Genomic DNA, 16796 nt, shown 5'->3' with positions numbered 1-16796 from the left:
TAGGCTCTGGGAAACATTTTGGGACAAGTCAAACCTGTACGAGAGGGATGGGCTCCACTTGAACCTGAATGGAGCCAGACTGCTGGTACTCAGCATCAAAAAAAAGGTGGCAGAGCAGCTTTTAAACTGAACCCTAGGGGAAAGCTGACCAGAACTGGGAAGCATCTGATTTGGGTTGAATCATCCCTAGGGGATGAAGGTGAAAATGTTTCTGATTGCCTGAATGGAGACGGGAAGTAAATAGGTAGCTCCCTATGCTCCTTTCTTAAAGCGGCCTAAGTGCCATTGCAGAAAATGTGCATGCCAGAGACTAGAAAGGGTCGGACTCCTCCACAGAAGTGCTGTTGGTGACAATACTGGGCTCCAAAAGAAATTAGTACTAGGGATATGCTGTCATCCCCAAACCAGAATGCTCTGGGTGATGTTGAGATGAAAAAAGAAATTAGGGAGGCTTCCAAACAAGGAAGTCTTGCAATGATAGGTGGCTTCAAGAACCCCCACATTGCCTGGATAAATGCATGTTCCAGTCATGAAAACAAGGTTATGTTTCTCAATGCCCTAAATGACTGTGCCCTCGAACAGTTGGTCATGGAACTGACCAAAGGGGAGGTGACCCTGGATTGTTTAGCTTAGAAAGAAAATGAGTAAAGGGAGACATAAAATAAGTGTTCAAAATTAAGTGTGATTTGAAGAAGGTGGATAGGCAAACATTTTTCTCCCTCTCTCATAATACTAGAACCCAGAGTCATCCTGTGAAGCTGATTGGTTAAAGATTCAGGACAGGTAAAAGGAAGTACTTCTTTACACAGCTCATAGTTAAATTATGGAATTTGCTACCACAAGATGTAGTGAAGGCCACCACTTTGGATGGCTTTAAAAGGGGATTGGACATGCTACCTCCAATATCAGAGGCAGTATGGCAATGCGCATCAGTTGCTGGAGATCATGGGTGGGAAGATGCTGTTGCACTCATGTCCTACTTGTGTGTTTCCCATGGGCAGCTGATTGTCCACTGCGTGAACAGAATACTGGACTAGATGGATCCTTGGTCTGATCCAGCATGGCTTTTCTTATACGTTCTTATGATCAGTTATACTGCTCAGTGTTATAAAACATAGAATATATGTTGGCTTTGGCCATATGTAGGTGCACTCTTCTGCTTCTCTGAGGGTCAAACTGTTAAACTCAACCACAGCTAATAAACTGTCAGCTTCTTAAAATGTGCTCCCCGCACCCTGCCAGCCACCTCCAATATTGTTAAGTGGCCTTCTTATGAGGAGAACGAGCACGGAATTGGCAGCTGATGCTCTCCATGATCTCAAATGTTGTCTTTTCCATTGCATCTCTGTTGTGGATGAAGTCCATCCAGCTATTGTCCAGTCTTTTTCAATGCTTGTAGTATAATTTTCAAGAACATAAATTCTAAGTGAAGGCTGAGACTCTCTGGTATCTATAGCACGAGCTGAAAGCTTCAGAATATGCTTTGAGAGTTACTTTGGCTTCAGTATTGTGAAGGAAAATCTGCATAGTTTTAATTTTCTTGGAAAGATACCCAATAGGTAATGTACCTTCTACTAACATAAGAAATAGTCAGTTTAGTTTTGCACTGCATAAAAATAGCCTGCAGGAGCTATCAAAGTCTTATATTGGAAATACATTTTGAATATCTCAAGAACTAAAAAGGAAAGCATAAATAAAAATACATGCATTTATAAGAGTGACCAACTTAATATTAGCTTCTTGTAGGCCTATATTGAATGCTGCAGCAAATGCATCACTTGTATTCATACTTTTGTATGTAATTCTAATGTCAGTTCACTACTTTTTAAAATGAAATGCTTGGGGGAAATAAGCTTAATGCCATTCTATATTTGGGACCTCATCAATTAAAAGAAACAGGCTCATGTTCTGCCCAGCTCACTGTAAGCATCCCTTGGCCATGGACCAAAAGGTTTTTAAGTAGTGCTGGTTTTTCCATACAAGTGCCAAGTGCTTCTTTGCCAACAGCAGCTCCATGTTCACTTTGTCAGAGACTACACTGGAAGTCCCATCTAGGTTTGAGGGATGGTTGGTTGATAATGCAGCAAGTCCACATGCACAGTGGAGTGTACCTTGTACTATGCAAGTGGAGCTCACTGCATGGCCATTTTGGATCTTCTTGACCAGCCATAGAATCATAGAATAATAGAGTTGGAAGGGGCCTATAAGGCCATCGAGTCCAACCCCCCCCCGCTCAATGCAGGAATCCACCTTAAAGCATACCTGACAGATGGTTGTTTAGCTGCCTCTTGAATGCCTCTAGTGTGGGAGAGCCCACAACCTCCCTAGGTAACTGGTTCCATTGTCATAACGCTCTAACAGTCAGGAAGTTTTTCCTGTTGTCCTGCCCATGGACACATGCAGGACATGAGTGCAACAGCATCTTCCCACCCATGATCCCCAACAAATGATGCACACTGCCATACTGCCTCTGATATTGGAGGTAGCATATCGCCATCTCCACCCCCACCACCATATACCACCGCAGCTTAGCTAGTGCTAAGAGATCAGGAATGCTACATCTGCACTCATCAGAAACAAATACAGCTTAAGAAGAATTATTTGTGTGTTGGTGGCATGGAAAGTACAGTAAATGCATTCTAACTTCAGAATAAATCCTTGTTTAAACAAGGGGTAAGGTGAATGGTAGGTATTTGGTAAACATGATGGAGATTTTCCAGTATACTTTTTGTGTTAATTTATTCCAGCATTCCCTAACCTGAGGCCTTCCATTTGTTGGACTGCAACTCCCATAAATCTCAGCTAGCATGGCCCATGGTCAGGAATTCTGGGAGCTGTAGTCCAAAACATCTGGAGGGCACAGGTTGTGGAAATGCTTTAGGGTGGATTCCTGCATTGAGCAGAGGGTTGGACTCGATGGCCTTGTAGGCCCCTTCCAACTCTTCTATTCTATGATTCTATGAAAGCTGGTTTAAGCGTTTCTGAACATTTTTAACCATTTAACATCATATACACTAAGAGGAAAAACTCGCTTCCCCATTTCTTTTGGCCATACTATCTAGGAATTATGAGATTTGCAATCTAACACATCCAGAGGGCACCAGGTTGGGGTAGCCTGCTGTAGATTGACCCACAGTTTACTTACTCAGTGAAATGCAATTTGATTCTTACCTATAACATTGCACAATGAGATGCAAATCATGTATTCCATTCTTCAGCCATGCATTGTATCAAACTCAAATACCATCTCGCTAAGAATGTGGCCCATCTATATGAGCTAAACTCTTATACAGTAAAAGCTGAGATTTTCATGAGTCTGCTGTAATTCTATAGAATTACACTAGATGCATCCTGAGTACTGCATGTTGCCTCCTTTAATTTGCATTCTCAAATAATTTTGAGGGGCAGGATTTGAGATGTCGCCACACTTCAAATAACAGCTGTCCATTACTTTTCATTTTACATTCTGCCAAACCGAACCTGCTTATCTTGTTTTTGGCCATAATATAGATACATATGCTTAGCCCTTAGGAAGTGTAGGTGTGGGTGGGTGCAGACTTATGAGTCTTGGGGATTTTTTTAAAAAAAATATAAAGCACATGCCTCAACTGCTCTCAGTAGAGTTTTTAATTATGTTTGTAGATATATGGGATGGGAAATAAAGGTGATGTGAATACATTCACACACAGACACATGGATCTAATTAACCTAAAGTTTCTTCCTTTGAAGTAACCAGATTGCATTCTTCCTTCCTTTGGCTTGCATAAAAGATCATGTGCCAAATGGTGTGGGAGTACAATTAAATGAGTGAGAGTGGGCTGTTGGTGTATTTCACATCTGTTTATTTCACTCCCACTTGGGAACAGAAAATGTCATCTCTATGAATGGGGAAATAGGTTTGTTATCACTTGCTCCTAGTAGATGCAGTAGCCTTGAGCTCTGTTTACAGAGTTATAAAGGCACCATCTTCCTCTGTAAGAAGTTTTGACATTTGTTGGTCTGAGGCTCATGGTGATAGTCTTTAGCTGGTTGGGGTTTTCTTTCATTTTTCTTTCTGGAAATTTATTTGTAGTGAGTATTGAAAGGCAGAGGTGGCATTCAAGACCCCCACCATGTTCTTGTGTCATCATATAGCGTGTCAGGGGAGCATCTATATTATGCCATTTATATTTCTTTGATCTACAGGACAACGTCTTCCTCTTTCTTTCTCCGTTCCCATTCTAAACTGATGGAATGTGTGCAGCTTTAAAGGGACAGGAACATAGACAGAGACTCTTGGTCATAGGAGTGCCAGAAAACAGCTTTCAGCTGTAGCTGCCCTCCTCTACTTAACATATGCAGGGTGCATTTTGTACCTAGAGAAAATGGTTGCTAGCAAATGCGACTGCATATAATGGCTTCTTAACAAATGCATCACTATTCTGCTTTCTGCTTTCCTACTATTAGTACATTGGCACCCCATCTGTTCCTATCAGGTTCTAATTATGTGTGGTAATCATTCTTTGATTCTTCTGGCAGTACTTCTCAATTTTTATGAAGCATGTAATCTGTGTTTTTGTTACCTCTTAACAATTCCTGGAGTGGACTATGTCCGCCTTCCCCAGCCTGGTGCCCTCCAGATGTTTTGGACTACATCTCCCAGGATTCCTGACCTTTGGCTGTGCTAGCCGATGGGAGTTAAAGTCCAAAACATCTGAAAGGCACCAGGTTTGAGAAGGCTGAACTATGTTTTAGCACACACACATAATGAACTTCCAGGGGAAAACAGAAAAATAAGTTCTGTTCACAATTTTACATTCAAGTATTAGCAATGCTAGCAAAATGCTAGTTTAATCCTTGGGCACATACTGTAGGACAGAAGTGCTGCTTCTCATTGACTATAAAAACATGCATTGAAGTATTTAGGTCATATGCCTGACTGAAAAACTGGTAATTAAATATATTATTGTATGTCTTCAAATAAAAGATTGAAGATGTCGGAGATATACTGGAGAGCAGTAAATTGGTTCAGTAATGTGTTCATACTTACAGCAGATGAATATAGAAATATTATTTTGAAAAGGTAGTACTTATAAATGTGTTTCTCCTCATTAGACAATTGAATGTGGTTTGACTAGTGTGCTAAAAATAGTTTAGCTTTATAGAAAGGTTATTCTGTTACTGTGGTTCAGAACTGAAATGGGCGTTACTAAAGTTTCTAATAATTATTAATCTGCCCCCATTTCACCCTCTATTCATTTCTATATTGTTGGAAATGAGCAGCATATAACTGTTTTGTTACAGACTAAATAATTTGCTTCATCTGATATGCCAGCTGCGTCCCTTCCTAGAGTTAAAAGACCTAAAGATGGTAGTGCACGTGCTGGTAACTTCAAGGCTCAACTTCTGCAATGCACTGTACATAGGGCTACCTTTGTGCCTAGTTCGGAAACTTCAACTAGTTCAAAATATGGCAGCCAGGTTGGTCCCCGGTACATCTAGGGGTGACCATATTACACCAACTCTAAAATCACTTCACTGGCTGTCAATTAGTTTCTGGGCGAAGTATAAAATGTTGGTAATTACTTTTAAAGCCCTACATGGTTTGGGTCCAGGTTAGCTGTGGGATCACTTTCTCCTGTACAATCCACACACCCCGCACACTTAGGTCCTCTGGGAAGAATCTACTACAGTCTGCCAAAACTAGGCTGACAACTGTTACGCAGAGGACCTTCTCTTCTGAGACTCCCAGACTGTGGAATTATTATTATTATTATTTATTTATATAGCACCATCAATGTACATGGTGCTGTACAGAGTAAAACAGTAAATGGCCTGCTGGAGGAGACTCGTTAACTTAATAATTGTCTTTTCAAATTCAAGAAGGCTATAAAGACTGATCTCTTCCATCAGGCCTACCCAGTCGAATTTTAAGATATTTGACTGTTATTTTAATATTGTATTACTTTTATATGTTTTAATCAGTTTTATGTATTTTATGGTATTTGTATTTAACGTTGTTACCCACCTCGATCCAGAGGGAGAGGCGGGTTGTTGTTGTTGTTATTATTATTATACAACCTTTTTCTTAAAAACAAGCTTGAAAATATGCTCAGCAACTTACTGCACAAACAAATTAATGTAGGATTTTGCTTTACTAAGCTTGTTCCAGTCAAAACAAAGTGAATGGATTGTGTGCAATCTCTGTTGTGCAGGGTTTTATAAATAAAAATTGAATATTAACCCAGAATATCATAAACTCATGATATCATCATCATCATTATTATTATTATTATTTGTATCCCGCCTTTTGCCCAATACTGGGCCTCAGTATTTACCCATCTAAGATTAGCCACACTAGAACAGGAGCCCAAACTTTTGGGACCCATAGATACATTTGGAAATTTGATAAACTGCTGTGGGCACCACCACAAAATGGCTCCCATGGAGGATGGAGCTCTTCACATAAGGGCTGCTTTGGGGGGCTGACTAGTCAAAAGAGGTAGAGGAGAGGAGAGAAATAGGCTGGGAGAAAGGGGGAATAACGAGGTACAGGGGGAGAGAAAGAGTAAGGCTAGAGGTTAGAAGGGGGAAACCGTGAGGTAAAGAGCAAAAAGTCTAGTGGCTGGGAGTGTAGAGAAACAGGAACATCAAAGAGTGATTGGGAGAGAGAGAGAGCAATTCTAGGGGCTAGGAAGGGAGAGAAAGAAGAAGGCTAGGGATGGGGAAGGGAGAGAAATAGTGAGGGAAGGGGTTAAGTGAAGAGAAAGAGAAAGGCTAGAGGCTGGGAATGAAGAGATAGGGAGAGAGAACAGAGGGGAAAGGTCTGTATGGACGAAAGAGGATTGGGTGGCACCAGGAAGCAACTTCTTCCTTTTCTTCTTGCCCACTGAACAGCTGATCAGTGGCAGGTTCAGGAAGAGGAAGGAGATCCTGGTGCCCTGCACTTTTCAAGTTTTCTATTAAACGTAAATGTTTGAAGGGGCAGGGAGTGAGAGCTTTGCAAGCACTGTTCAAGGTCCCCAGGTGCACTGTATTGGGAATCCCTGCACTAGAGCTTCTAGTGGTAATTGACTAGAAAATTCACCTGGATGATCAGTTGTCCTTCAGAATCTACCTGGAAGTGTTCCTGATGCCTTCTACATTTATATTCCACTCTTCCTCCAGAGATGCCATGCCAACATCCATGTATTTGCCAGACCCAGACCTGAATTAGTTTTCCCCCAAAACTATATGGAATATATCCAAAATATTCCCTGGACTGGAGATGAAATGTTAGAAATAAAATAACGTGTAAAGATGCATGGCATAGATTCGGGGTGCACACACATGCAGCCATCCAAGGTCTTAACTGTGTTCCCCCAGTTTCTCTGACCCACTAACACCACTGAATTCCCCACCCCTTCTGCTAATTTCCGACCAACTGTTTCCAGAGAGGAAACGGCAATCCCACTTGAAAGGGGGGAGGGGGGAGAGAAAAACTGGTGAAAAATTACAAGTATTGGTAGGAATGTTACTATAGACAGTATCAGACCAGTTTTCAAAATATTAAAATTTCAGGGAGAGGGTAGGGAGGTTGTGAAGGTGTGGGTGGATTATAAAGTAGGAATTAAACTCTATCCCTAAGCCAAATGCCTGGCCAAATCTTTTTCTCATGAGCCTCTGAGATAAATAAGCACCCAGGTAACTTTTCAAAGGAAAGCAGATTGCTTCTTAATGTTGCTTAATATACACACATTGCATGCAGAAACCAAAAAAACTCAGGGCTGGGGAAGACTTTTAACACCCCTGACCTATGCACACTAGCTTGAAAGAAGCCCCATAACCATCAGTGGGTCTTATTTCCAAATAAGTGTGTTTAGGACAGCAATATCAACTGGATTGCATCACTCAGTTCTAGAAATGTGAAAGGCCAGGGAAAAAACGGAAAAATTCAGGGGGGGACGGACACTTTTCCGACACCTTTTTTAGTTTTTTTCCAAAAAATTGAAAAAAAAATGAAGAAAAAATGGATCAAGGGATGTTTTATTTTAGCATGATGAATAAGATGTTTAAGACAAGGTGTTCAAATGTTTTACTTCCCCAAATGATTTCTAAAAACTATGTACTGTATCAGATTATCACAAGTCCAAGGTTGCAAATTCAGACTACAACTCCCAAATGCAAGAGCATGATGCATTTCTGCCTCTAGGGGGCACTGCCATTGAAGCAGAAACTGATAGTGATAGCTATAGCTCAGAAAATAGTCTGATTAAATTTCATGCATATTTATTGAATCTTTTCTCAGTTCTTTTTATGGGAATGGGTGCTTTATGTCTGCTTGACGCTGTGGAGGACTAGCGGAGACATAAATATTTTTCTTTGTTACTAATGTTGATGGTTTCCTCTGTTGTTGTTTTTAATTATTTTTTGCCTACTCCTCATAAACTGGCAAAACCAAAGAGGCTCATTACAGTTCAGGTGTGCCTAACAGTTCAGGAACTTGTAGCTCCATTTGTTACATTTTAAAAAAAAAAAAGTTAATTCAATTTGTAATAATTGTTTGAATACACTGTACTTTTAATATACCAAATGTAATAATTTTATACCAAACAACTTGGACTTAATTACATTTTATGTTCCCAAAGTAACAAAGTGACTTTCAATCTGTAAAAAGTGCTAATATTGCATTATTTCAATTTTTTTTAAAAAAAATCATTTCCCCCCCGAAATACACCAGAAAAAACCCGTGGTTTTTTCATGGCTTCAAAATTTCCGGAAATTTCACATCTCTACTCAGTTCATTCCAGCAAACTAGTTGGAAATAAACTTAACTCTGTGTGTGTGTCCGTGTCCTTGCATACATGTGGTTCCCCAAGTCAGCATTGCATGCAGCCCTTGGGGCCAAAAACGTTATGCACCTCTAAACAAAAGGCATGCTCAATTTAAGTAAGGTGGATTGTGCTGCTGCTTAGTGATTCTCTTGCTTCCTATCTGCCTTTGTATATTATCAGTTTGGGACCATAGGGAGGAATAGTTCTATTTCTTGGATATCTGCTTTGAGGCACTGCAGTTGATAGGAGCCACTTTTGCATACTTGAGTACCCACAAACTCTTTGCAGTCACAAAGAGTAACTTTTGCCTGATCTCTTCAAAAGGATGTTGAGTGTTGTAAGCAAAACCCCATTGAATATTTAGATCTCCTTCTGTAGATTCTAAAAGAGAAACATCATGTAACCAAGTATGAACGTGTATTAATTCCTTAATTTCCCATTGTCAGGAGCAGAGTGTGTGTGCTTACTTGTAGACAGACAAGTCTGTCAATCAAGGAGGGAGAATAGGAAGAAGGTACAAGTATGTAGACGTGTCACAAGCACAGTGTTCAGTGACCTGGTTCCCACATGGGAAGGATTACGAAGCATGTAGAGAAACACCTATATTATATTAGAGTATGGCAAAGGAATTGTGATTGTAGGTGTTGCATAACACAAATCCGCTTGAGTCACAGAACAGGAATTTGGGATGGCTAGTTATTAGGTTGGGAGAGGTTGGGAAAGTCTAATAAATCTCCCCTGAAATCATAAAACCTCTCCAGAGAAAACTTGTACTAGATTGAAACCATGTTGGTTTTGAATGAATGATATCTTCACTACCCACAGAATTTTGGTTGTTGAGCAGTTTAAAAGTACAGCAAGTATGTAAGTGAATAAAACTTCATCTCTTTAGGTACCATTTCTAAATTTCTGTTAGTGTCAGTAATTTATTTTTACTGTAGATCCATTCTGTCTTCACTAAGCTTGGGAGATATTAAAAGAATCATAAAGAAACATGTCAGGAATGTTTATTTCTGGTTATAAACCGCCCAGAGAGCTTTGTCTATGGGGCGGTATATAAATGTAAATAATAATAATAATAATAATAATAATAATAATAATAATAATAATAATAATAATAATAATAGGTGGGATCCGGAATGCTAGTTGCACTCAGGTCCCATTAATTTTAATGAGAAGTAGCTTAAGCCATGTCTAACATGTCCTAGTGAAATGTTATGTATTTACTGCATTTCTTTAATGCCCAATAGCCAAGGCTCTCTAGTCAGTTCACAACAATTAAAACCATAAAATACAAGGTAAACATAACATAAAAATGTAAAAACTTAAAAGCAGCATGTAAAACCAAAGTAAAACCCAACAGCTGTTACAGCCCAGGGAAAGCATTTTTAAGAAGCATTCGGAAGATGCCACATTTTCTTCCTCCCAAACTGCATGACGGGAGGGCTTTCCAGATGGCGGATGCCACTACAGAAAAGGCCTGCCGTCGGGGTTCATCATGGTGACATTGCTTTCTTTTTGGAATGACCAGCAAGGCTTCCTCTGATGATCTTAGATGTTGCCTGGGTATATATAAGGGAATGCGGTCTGCTAGGTAGCCTGGTCCCAAATTGTTTAGAGCTTTATATGATAATAACATAACCTTGTATGTGTCTCAGTAGCTAATAGGCAGCCAGTGCAGTTCTCTTAACACTGGTAATACATGAGCATAACTAGATGTCCCAGTGAGCCCCTAGTTTCTGCAATAACTGCAGCTTCTGAAACCATGCACATGGGAAGCCACACACAGAGTGTATTGCAGTAGTCTAATTGTGAGGTTACCAGTGCATGAATCACTGTGGCTGGGCTATCCCTATCCAGGAACAGGCATAGTTGGCATACCAGTTGGAGTTGGTAATGGGTGCTCCAGGCCATCTGGGCCACCAGTGACAAAGATGAATTCAGGAGCACCCCCAAACTATGGACCTGCTTTGAAGACCTGGGAAAAAACAGGAAAAATTGAATCCCCCCCCCCGAAGCCTTTTGTTTACACTTCCCTGTGCCTGTTTGCATTCTCTTTCCCTCCTTATTGTTTACTACAACTTTATTAGATTGTAAGCCTATGCGGCAGGGTCTTGCTATTACTGTGTAATCTGTACAGCACCATGTACATTGATGGTGCTATATAAATAAATAATAATAATAATAATAATAAAAATTGGGGGGGGAATGAAGAAAAAATGGATTATGGGATGTTTTATTTTAGCATGACGAATAAAATGTTTAAGACTAGGTGTTTAGATATTCTGAATGTTTAGAATGTAGGGCTGTTGCTGTAAGTTATTTCAGTTCGGGTTCCTAGAACGTGCATTTAGTGGGTCCATAATCATTGTGGCCTAGAAGTGAAAGGCTAGAGAATTTCTGTACGTGGCTGAGATATAGCCGCTCATAGGATCAAGTTCCAGTACCTGGGAACTTGATCCCAGGTATATTCCATTGCAGTGTTTTAACAGGAGCAACCTTGGGCATGGTGCTTTTTATACATTAGTTTACAAGGTGCATTCTTTATTACTTTACTAACTGATTTTATGAAATGATGCATTTTTAGAAACAGAAATATTTCCCACAGAAGAATAACAGAAGCAACATTTTTGTAAAATAAACACACACAAAACTATTGCAGAAAATGTTCTAGGGCACATCGCTGTTTACCTGACAAAAGCTCAGAGTATGGCACGTTCTATGGCAACCCAAGGATGGTCACAAAGTTCCTAAATCCCATAATCTGCCACAGCATTGCGCTTTTTGCTTTGTGGGGTATAGGGAAGGCTCGGGTTTTCAATAGAAATAGAAAATGCCTGGCTTTGCCATGCTCGCTCAAGTGTAGTGTGTCATTCCAGTTGCGTTACTGCAAAATGATGCTGCAGCATCTAAAGTTTGTTTGCAGGATCTGACTGCCAAATGAAAAATAACTTATTAAAGTGACCTGCAATGGGCCTGTTCAGATGACACACTAAGCCATGTTTAGGCCACTAACCCTTTTGTAGCAAATGGTTAGGGAGCGTGTTTAAATTGTGGTTATGTAGCCACCACGCTTATGAATAGTTCACATGACACACTAAGTCATGTTTCACAAGACACAATAAGCCATAATGTTTAACTCAAAATGCTTAACCACCGTGGCTTAGCGTCTCATCTGAACAGGGTCAATGTTGGGTTGATTTTTTTTTTTTAAAAAAAAATAGATCCTGTACTACTACAGTGCATTGTAGCTGAGAAACAACCCTTGCTTATACTGGTTCCCACCCATTTAGACACATGGCAAACCAGTAATATACTTCTGCTGGTAGGTGCAGGCTTTAGCTTTTGCCCTGTCACTGCAGGATCAACTCATGCAGTGATGGGCCAAAAGCCAAATTTTCACCTGCTGTTGGATGCACATGGTTCGTTTGCCTCATGACGACTTTCTCCTCAGGTCATCAGACCCTGAAATGGTGATGAAAATAGGCCTAAAGAGCAAAGTAGCATCACAATTGTGATAATGTTCAGCATTTATTTAGTGTGTTACATTCAAAGCATTACTGTAAATTCAGTAATCCTTAAAACAGCCCTGCAGGGGTTCAGCATTGACCCCATATTGCAGATATAGGGCAGAGGTGGACAGAAAGTAGCTTGCTTAGGGCCACCTAATTAATTCATTGCAGAGATTAGATTTGAACTAGAGGCAGCTCAGCCTCTTAGCTGCTACATTACTTGGAATTTGAAATTATTTCGCACACTGATTTTGACTTAAAATTTAATCTCTTTTTGTAGGGGAACCTATAGAAGGTCTTAGAGAGACTGATTACCTTTTGATTCATTCATGCCGACAGTGGACAACCATTACAGCTCATAGTCTGGAGGAGGGTCATTACGTTATAGGGCCGAAGATTGAAATCCCTGTACATTATGCTGGTAAGTGTGGCTTTAGCTCTGAATCTAAAAAACAGAAATAAAAGGTGAATAAGTTGCACAGTTATTTTATTGCTTGGCAAAAGAAAGCAGCATTGATGCTGAAAGACACAGTGACCTGATTCACATTTAACATTAACACATGGTTTATTTAATGTATATTATGTTGCCCTATCCAGGATTTGAGCAAATAAACCATAGTTTGTTTTCTCAATCTCTGGATTGTTTGTTTCCCTCCTCCTTCACGCACTCCCTCCCAGTACCCCAAATGTCTTTGTAGTACTGACTTGTAGGTAGCCTGTCAAAACATCCCATGAACAATCCACGATTCTGGGTTCGTATGTTATGATAACCCATGTTTTAAACAACCCATAATTCACAACCCAAAAATAAACCATGGGTTATGTTTCTGGGTTGTTAATGGTTAACAAACCCTTATTTGTTAGTACAGCTGGGTTCACCTATCATGGCAACCCAGAATTCAATATCCCATGAGTTAAATAAACCATCGGTTAGGGTTATTCTAGCAGAACAAGTGCTGAAGAAGACCTGCAGCTTATTCCCACAGCAGATACATCTGCCTACACGTCTTCTAAATTGTATGGTTTAATTAGTAAAGTCTCATTAACTGCTGGAGAAAAATAGCACGTATCTCATGCAAAATTATCATCAAAGTTGCTTTGGAAAATAATCATGTACTAGCTATATTATGCCTAAAACAATTTATTCAGCCACATGACAACCTGCTTATGTCAGTTCCTGACATGTGAATTTTAGTAGAAAGTGTGCCAATTGGATGCTTATGCTTTTGTTTTTCTCTTGTAAACAATGATTGTTCAGTCTACAGGATTACATTGTTGCAAATTCATACATGCCATCTCTTAGTGTGGAGTTCTTAGAGTGGCTTGTTGTCATGGGCTAGAATAAACAGCAATGGTGCTTCCTACTGACCATTCTATTGATCTACTTGCGTGCGGCCACTTTGCCTCTTTCTTCTCTCTGTTCAGTGCTCCCCAGGCCCCCTTTCAAGACAAACGTTTTTAAAGATGCAGGCTGTGAATTTAATTTTCTCCAAGTCTCATTTAGGTTCCTTTCTCTTATGCCTTTTTACTGGGTTAAGGTTTCGGCTCAATCAAAACTGTATTTACTGACATAAAATGTCCCTGGCCAGGCAGCCATTCAAATGGTAAATCCCTGTCTTAAAGTGAAATCCCCCTCCCTTAGGGAAAAAGAGAGACTGGGACAGGCCTTGAGGGGAAATGGACTTAGAGGGATTCCCATATTATTATTATTATTATTATTATTATTATTAATATTATTAATAATAATAATAATAATAATAATAAATCTTATTAGTGTCAAGAAACTGTTTCTTGCTGTGTATATATAGCAGCTATATGGTTCAGTTATCAGGGTGTTTTGTTTTTTCTTGAAAGGCTTTTAAACTTAATTTCAGTTTTAAAGAGTACTTTCTGAAGGCCTTATAACTTCATAATTATAAAAATACCTAACTTGTGTTATGAGAGTGTGCTCTTACCCCAACAGCCCAGGACTCATTTTTGAATTCAGTATTTGTGCAAATAGACTCTCAAAACATAACAGGGATGCAGTTCGGAGAAAACTAGTATAAGAAGTGGATGCTTCTTCAATCCCTTCCCAATGCAATCTGTTCCCCTGTCAAACAGTTCTTACTCTTGGGAAGTTTCCATTTCCTTCCTAACTCACACATCTACACACAAACTTAAAATAGATTAAATTGTCATGGCTTTTCTCAAAATACCCTGGTTGTGACAGTTTTGTGAGTGCTGATTATCTTCTAGAAGCCACTTTGCATTTCCAACCCCCATTTGGGAGTTGTTGTGTAGTGCGAACTCAGCAAGAATGCTACAGTTTGCATGATTTATTGAGGAAGCTATTAGTCATGTAGGCCTGGTTTGCACATAACGAAAAGCCACCATGGATTGATTTACAAGCAGGGCTTCTTGTTGCAGCCATTTTGAATATTTGGGGTGCGGCAGGAGTGTATTGTAACTTATTGTTATGTGTGAACCCGGTGAGGGTGGGTTGTTGGGATGGTTGACAAGCCACCTGCAACCCTGAAATAGCCCATGGGTTCTGGCTGGCTTGTTAACTACCCCCAACAACTCACCCTTGCCAGGTACACATGTAATAGCAAGCTGTGGCTTCCACTGCAGCTTGAATATTCAAAATGGCAGCCACCACAATGAAAAGCTCTTGTGGGGAATTCACCTACAGTCATAAACTTGGTTTGCGCAACACAGCTTGTCATGGGTTATTTAAGCCCCAACCAACCACAGCTCCCAGAGGTGCCACTTTGCATATCCAGCCCCCATTTGGGAGTTGTGTAGTGCGAACTCAGCAAGTATGGGTTACTCAAGTGTTAAACAACTCTTGCATAACCCACAGTCTGTTTTAGGGTTAAGTGTCATTTGTGTTTACCTTCACGTAACTCATGCTTGCCCGGGAACACGAGAACACTCAAGCGGGGATTGGATATGCAAAATGGCTGCCACATGTGCCACAGTTGCACCGTGGGTTAAATAATTCCCCATGGGCTGTCGTATTGTGTGAAGCTGCTCATAGCTTTCTTTTATGAGGATGCAATCCAAGAATGAAAACTAGAAATTAAGCTGTATCTATTTATCCCTTAAGATAATAGGTAAAACTCATACACATATGTTGAAATAAATTCCAAAGTATTGTTCATGAGGCCAATATGCCTATTAAATATATTCGGAAGAGTAAGTATTACTGTAGTTCAAAGGCAGTAGAATTGCTATTGTTTGATGGAACATTGTGTCTTTTCCCAAGGCAAGTGATGCCAAGTCTATCTTCATTAAGCAGTGAAATCCTGTGTTAGGGAGTTACCTTATTATGAAACAGTTCAAGGAACGCTTACTACCCAATATACTTTCTGAACAAACTGATATTTGTCGCCTTGATGCAGGGTTGAATTGGGCAGATTGATTTCAGTTGCTTTTTGGTTAACAGCTTTATGACATTTTCATTAGATTTCTGTGTGGATTTGGGGGATTGGAAAGTGTAGCTGAGATCTTTGAACAGCAGCTGTGTATTTATTTATTTTCCTGCTTGCCAGAAAAAATATACTCCTAGAGGACCCAAGCAGGAAACTATGCATGCATTGGTGGCTGGATGCTAGGCTACCAGGAGTAGAGAGAAAACCTGAGACTTGCCTGCAGCCAACTTGGCACTGCCCTCTTATAAATGTGAAGGAGTACCGGCTCTTTAAAACTAGAATAGGAAGAAGCCGAACCAAGTGTGCAGTTGATTGCCCAGTTTAGTACAGGACAGCCCTGCATTAGCTACATGTACCATCCAGTTTTGATACTCTTCCATTCTGGTTCTTTGTTTCTGAGGAACCTCAGAATCTAAAGGGAGCACTGGATGGACATGGAGCAGGCCTCAGGTGACCAGCTTCTTTGATCTTTATTCTCAGGGTTGCTGAAGGGGAAGGGAGTTCTTCCACAGAACCCTCTGCCAGCTCTGTGTATGCTTTGGCCTTGGAGTGGAACTTAGAAGGATGTATGGGGCTGTTTTTAAGGCCCCTATATTTAGGCTTCTCACTACAATCCACAGGAATAATTTCAGAACAACAAGCTGAAGACATCTCATTGCATCTGGGCTTTTTGCCAGATGAGGGCAAGGTCTGTCACAAGGCATCTCCCTTTCTCCTTTTTTACAGTGAACAATGCCAACTGTTGCATCATTGCCGGGAGTGGGGTGGCGGGGGGGGGGGGGAATATGCTGCCTCCTTTAGATAGAAATGCCTCCCTTACACTGCAGTGTGTTACAATTTCATCCAGCTACAGAGTGGATGGGGCCATAGTTAAACCATCAGCCCTGGGATATGCACATCCAGAAGGATTCCCTTCATTCCATACAGTTTTGAGAGGATTTGGTAGGGGGGACTGGCTGTTCCTTGCAAAGTGTGCTATCCATACTTTTAAGTGTTTAAAAGTGAAGAAGAAACCTTTCTTTGTTGTGTGGCATGATAATGTACAGTGGGTGTTGGAAGCATAATGCTTCTGGGAG

At 40.3% G+C, this 16796-nt stretch overlaps 1 protein-coding gene across 2 annotated transcripts in view; it reads left to right on the top strand.

The window, feature by feature from the left end:
- The window catches only part of GAREM1 (GRB2 associated regulator of MAPK1 subtype 1), a 107161-nt gene that overhangs the window by 21502 nt on the left and 68863 nt on the right, over window positions 1-16796 (top strand). Inside the window, exon 2 of one of the 2 annotated variants that reach the window (XM_063130682.1) lies at window positions 12585-12725. In XM_063130682.1, coding sequence (XP_062986752.1) covers window positions 12585-12725 — 141 coding nt within the window. Of the gene's footprint in view, window positions 1-12584; window positions 12726-16796 lie in introns of those variants that run through there. The other variant, XM_063130683.1, reaches the window with a different exon arrangement.

The sequence above is a fragment of the Elgaria multicarinata genome, chromosome 7, assembly GCF_023053635.1.
Source record: "Elgaria multicarinata webbii isolate HBS135686 ecotype San Diego chromosome 7, rElgMul1.1.pri, whole genome shotgun sequence".
Lineage (NCBI taxonomy): Eukaryota > Metazoa > Chordata > Lepidosauria > Squamata > Anguidae > Elgaria > Elgaria multicarinata.
This window is presented reverse-complemented; position numbering and strand designations above follow the sequence as displayed.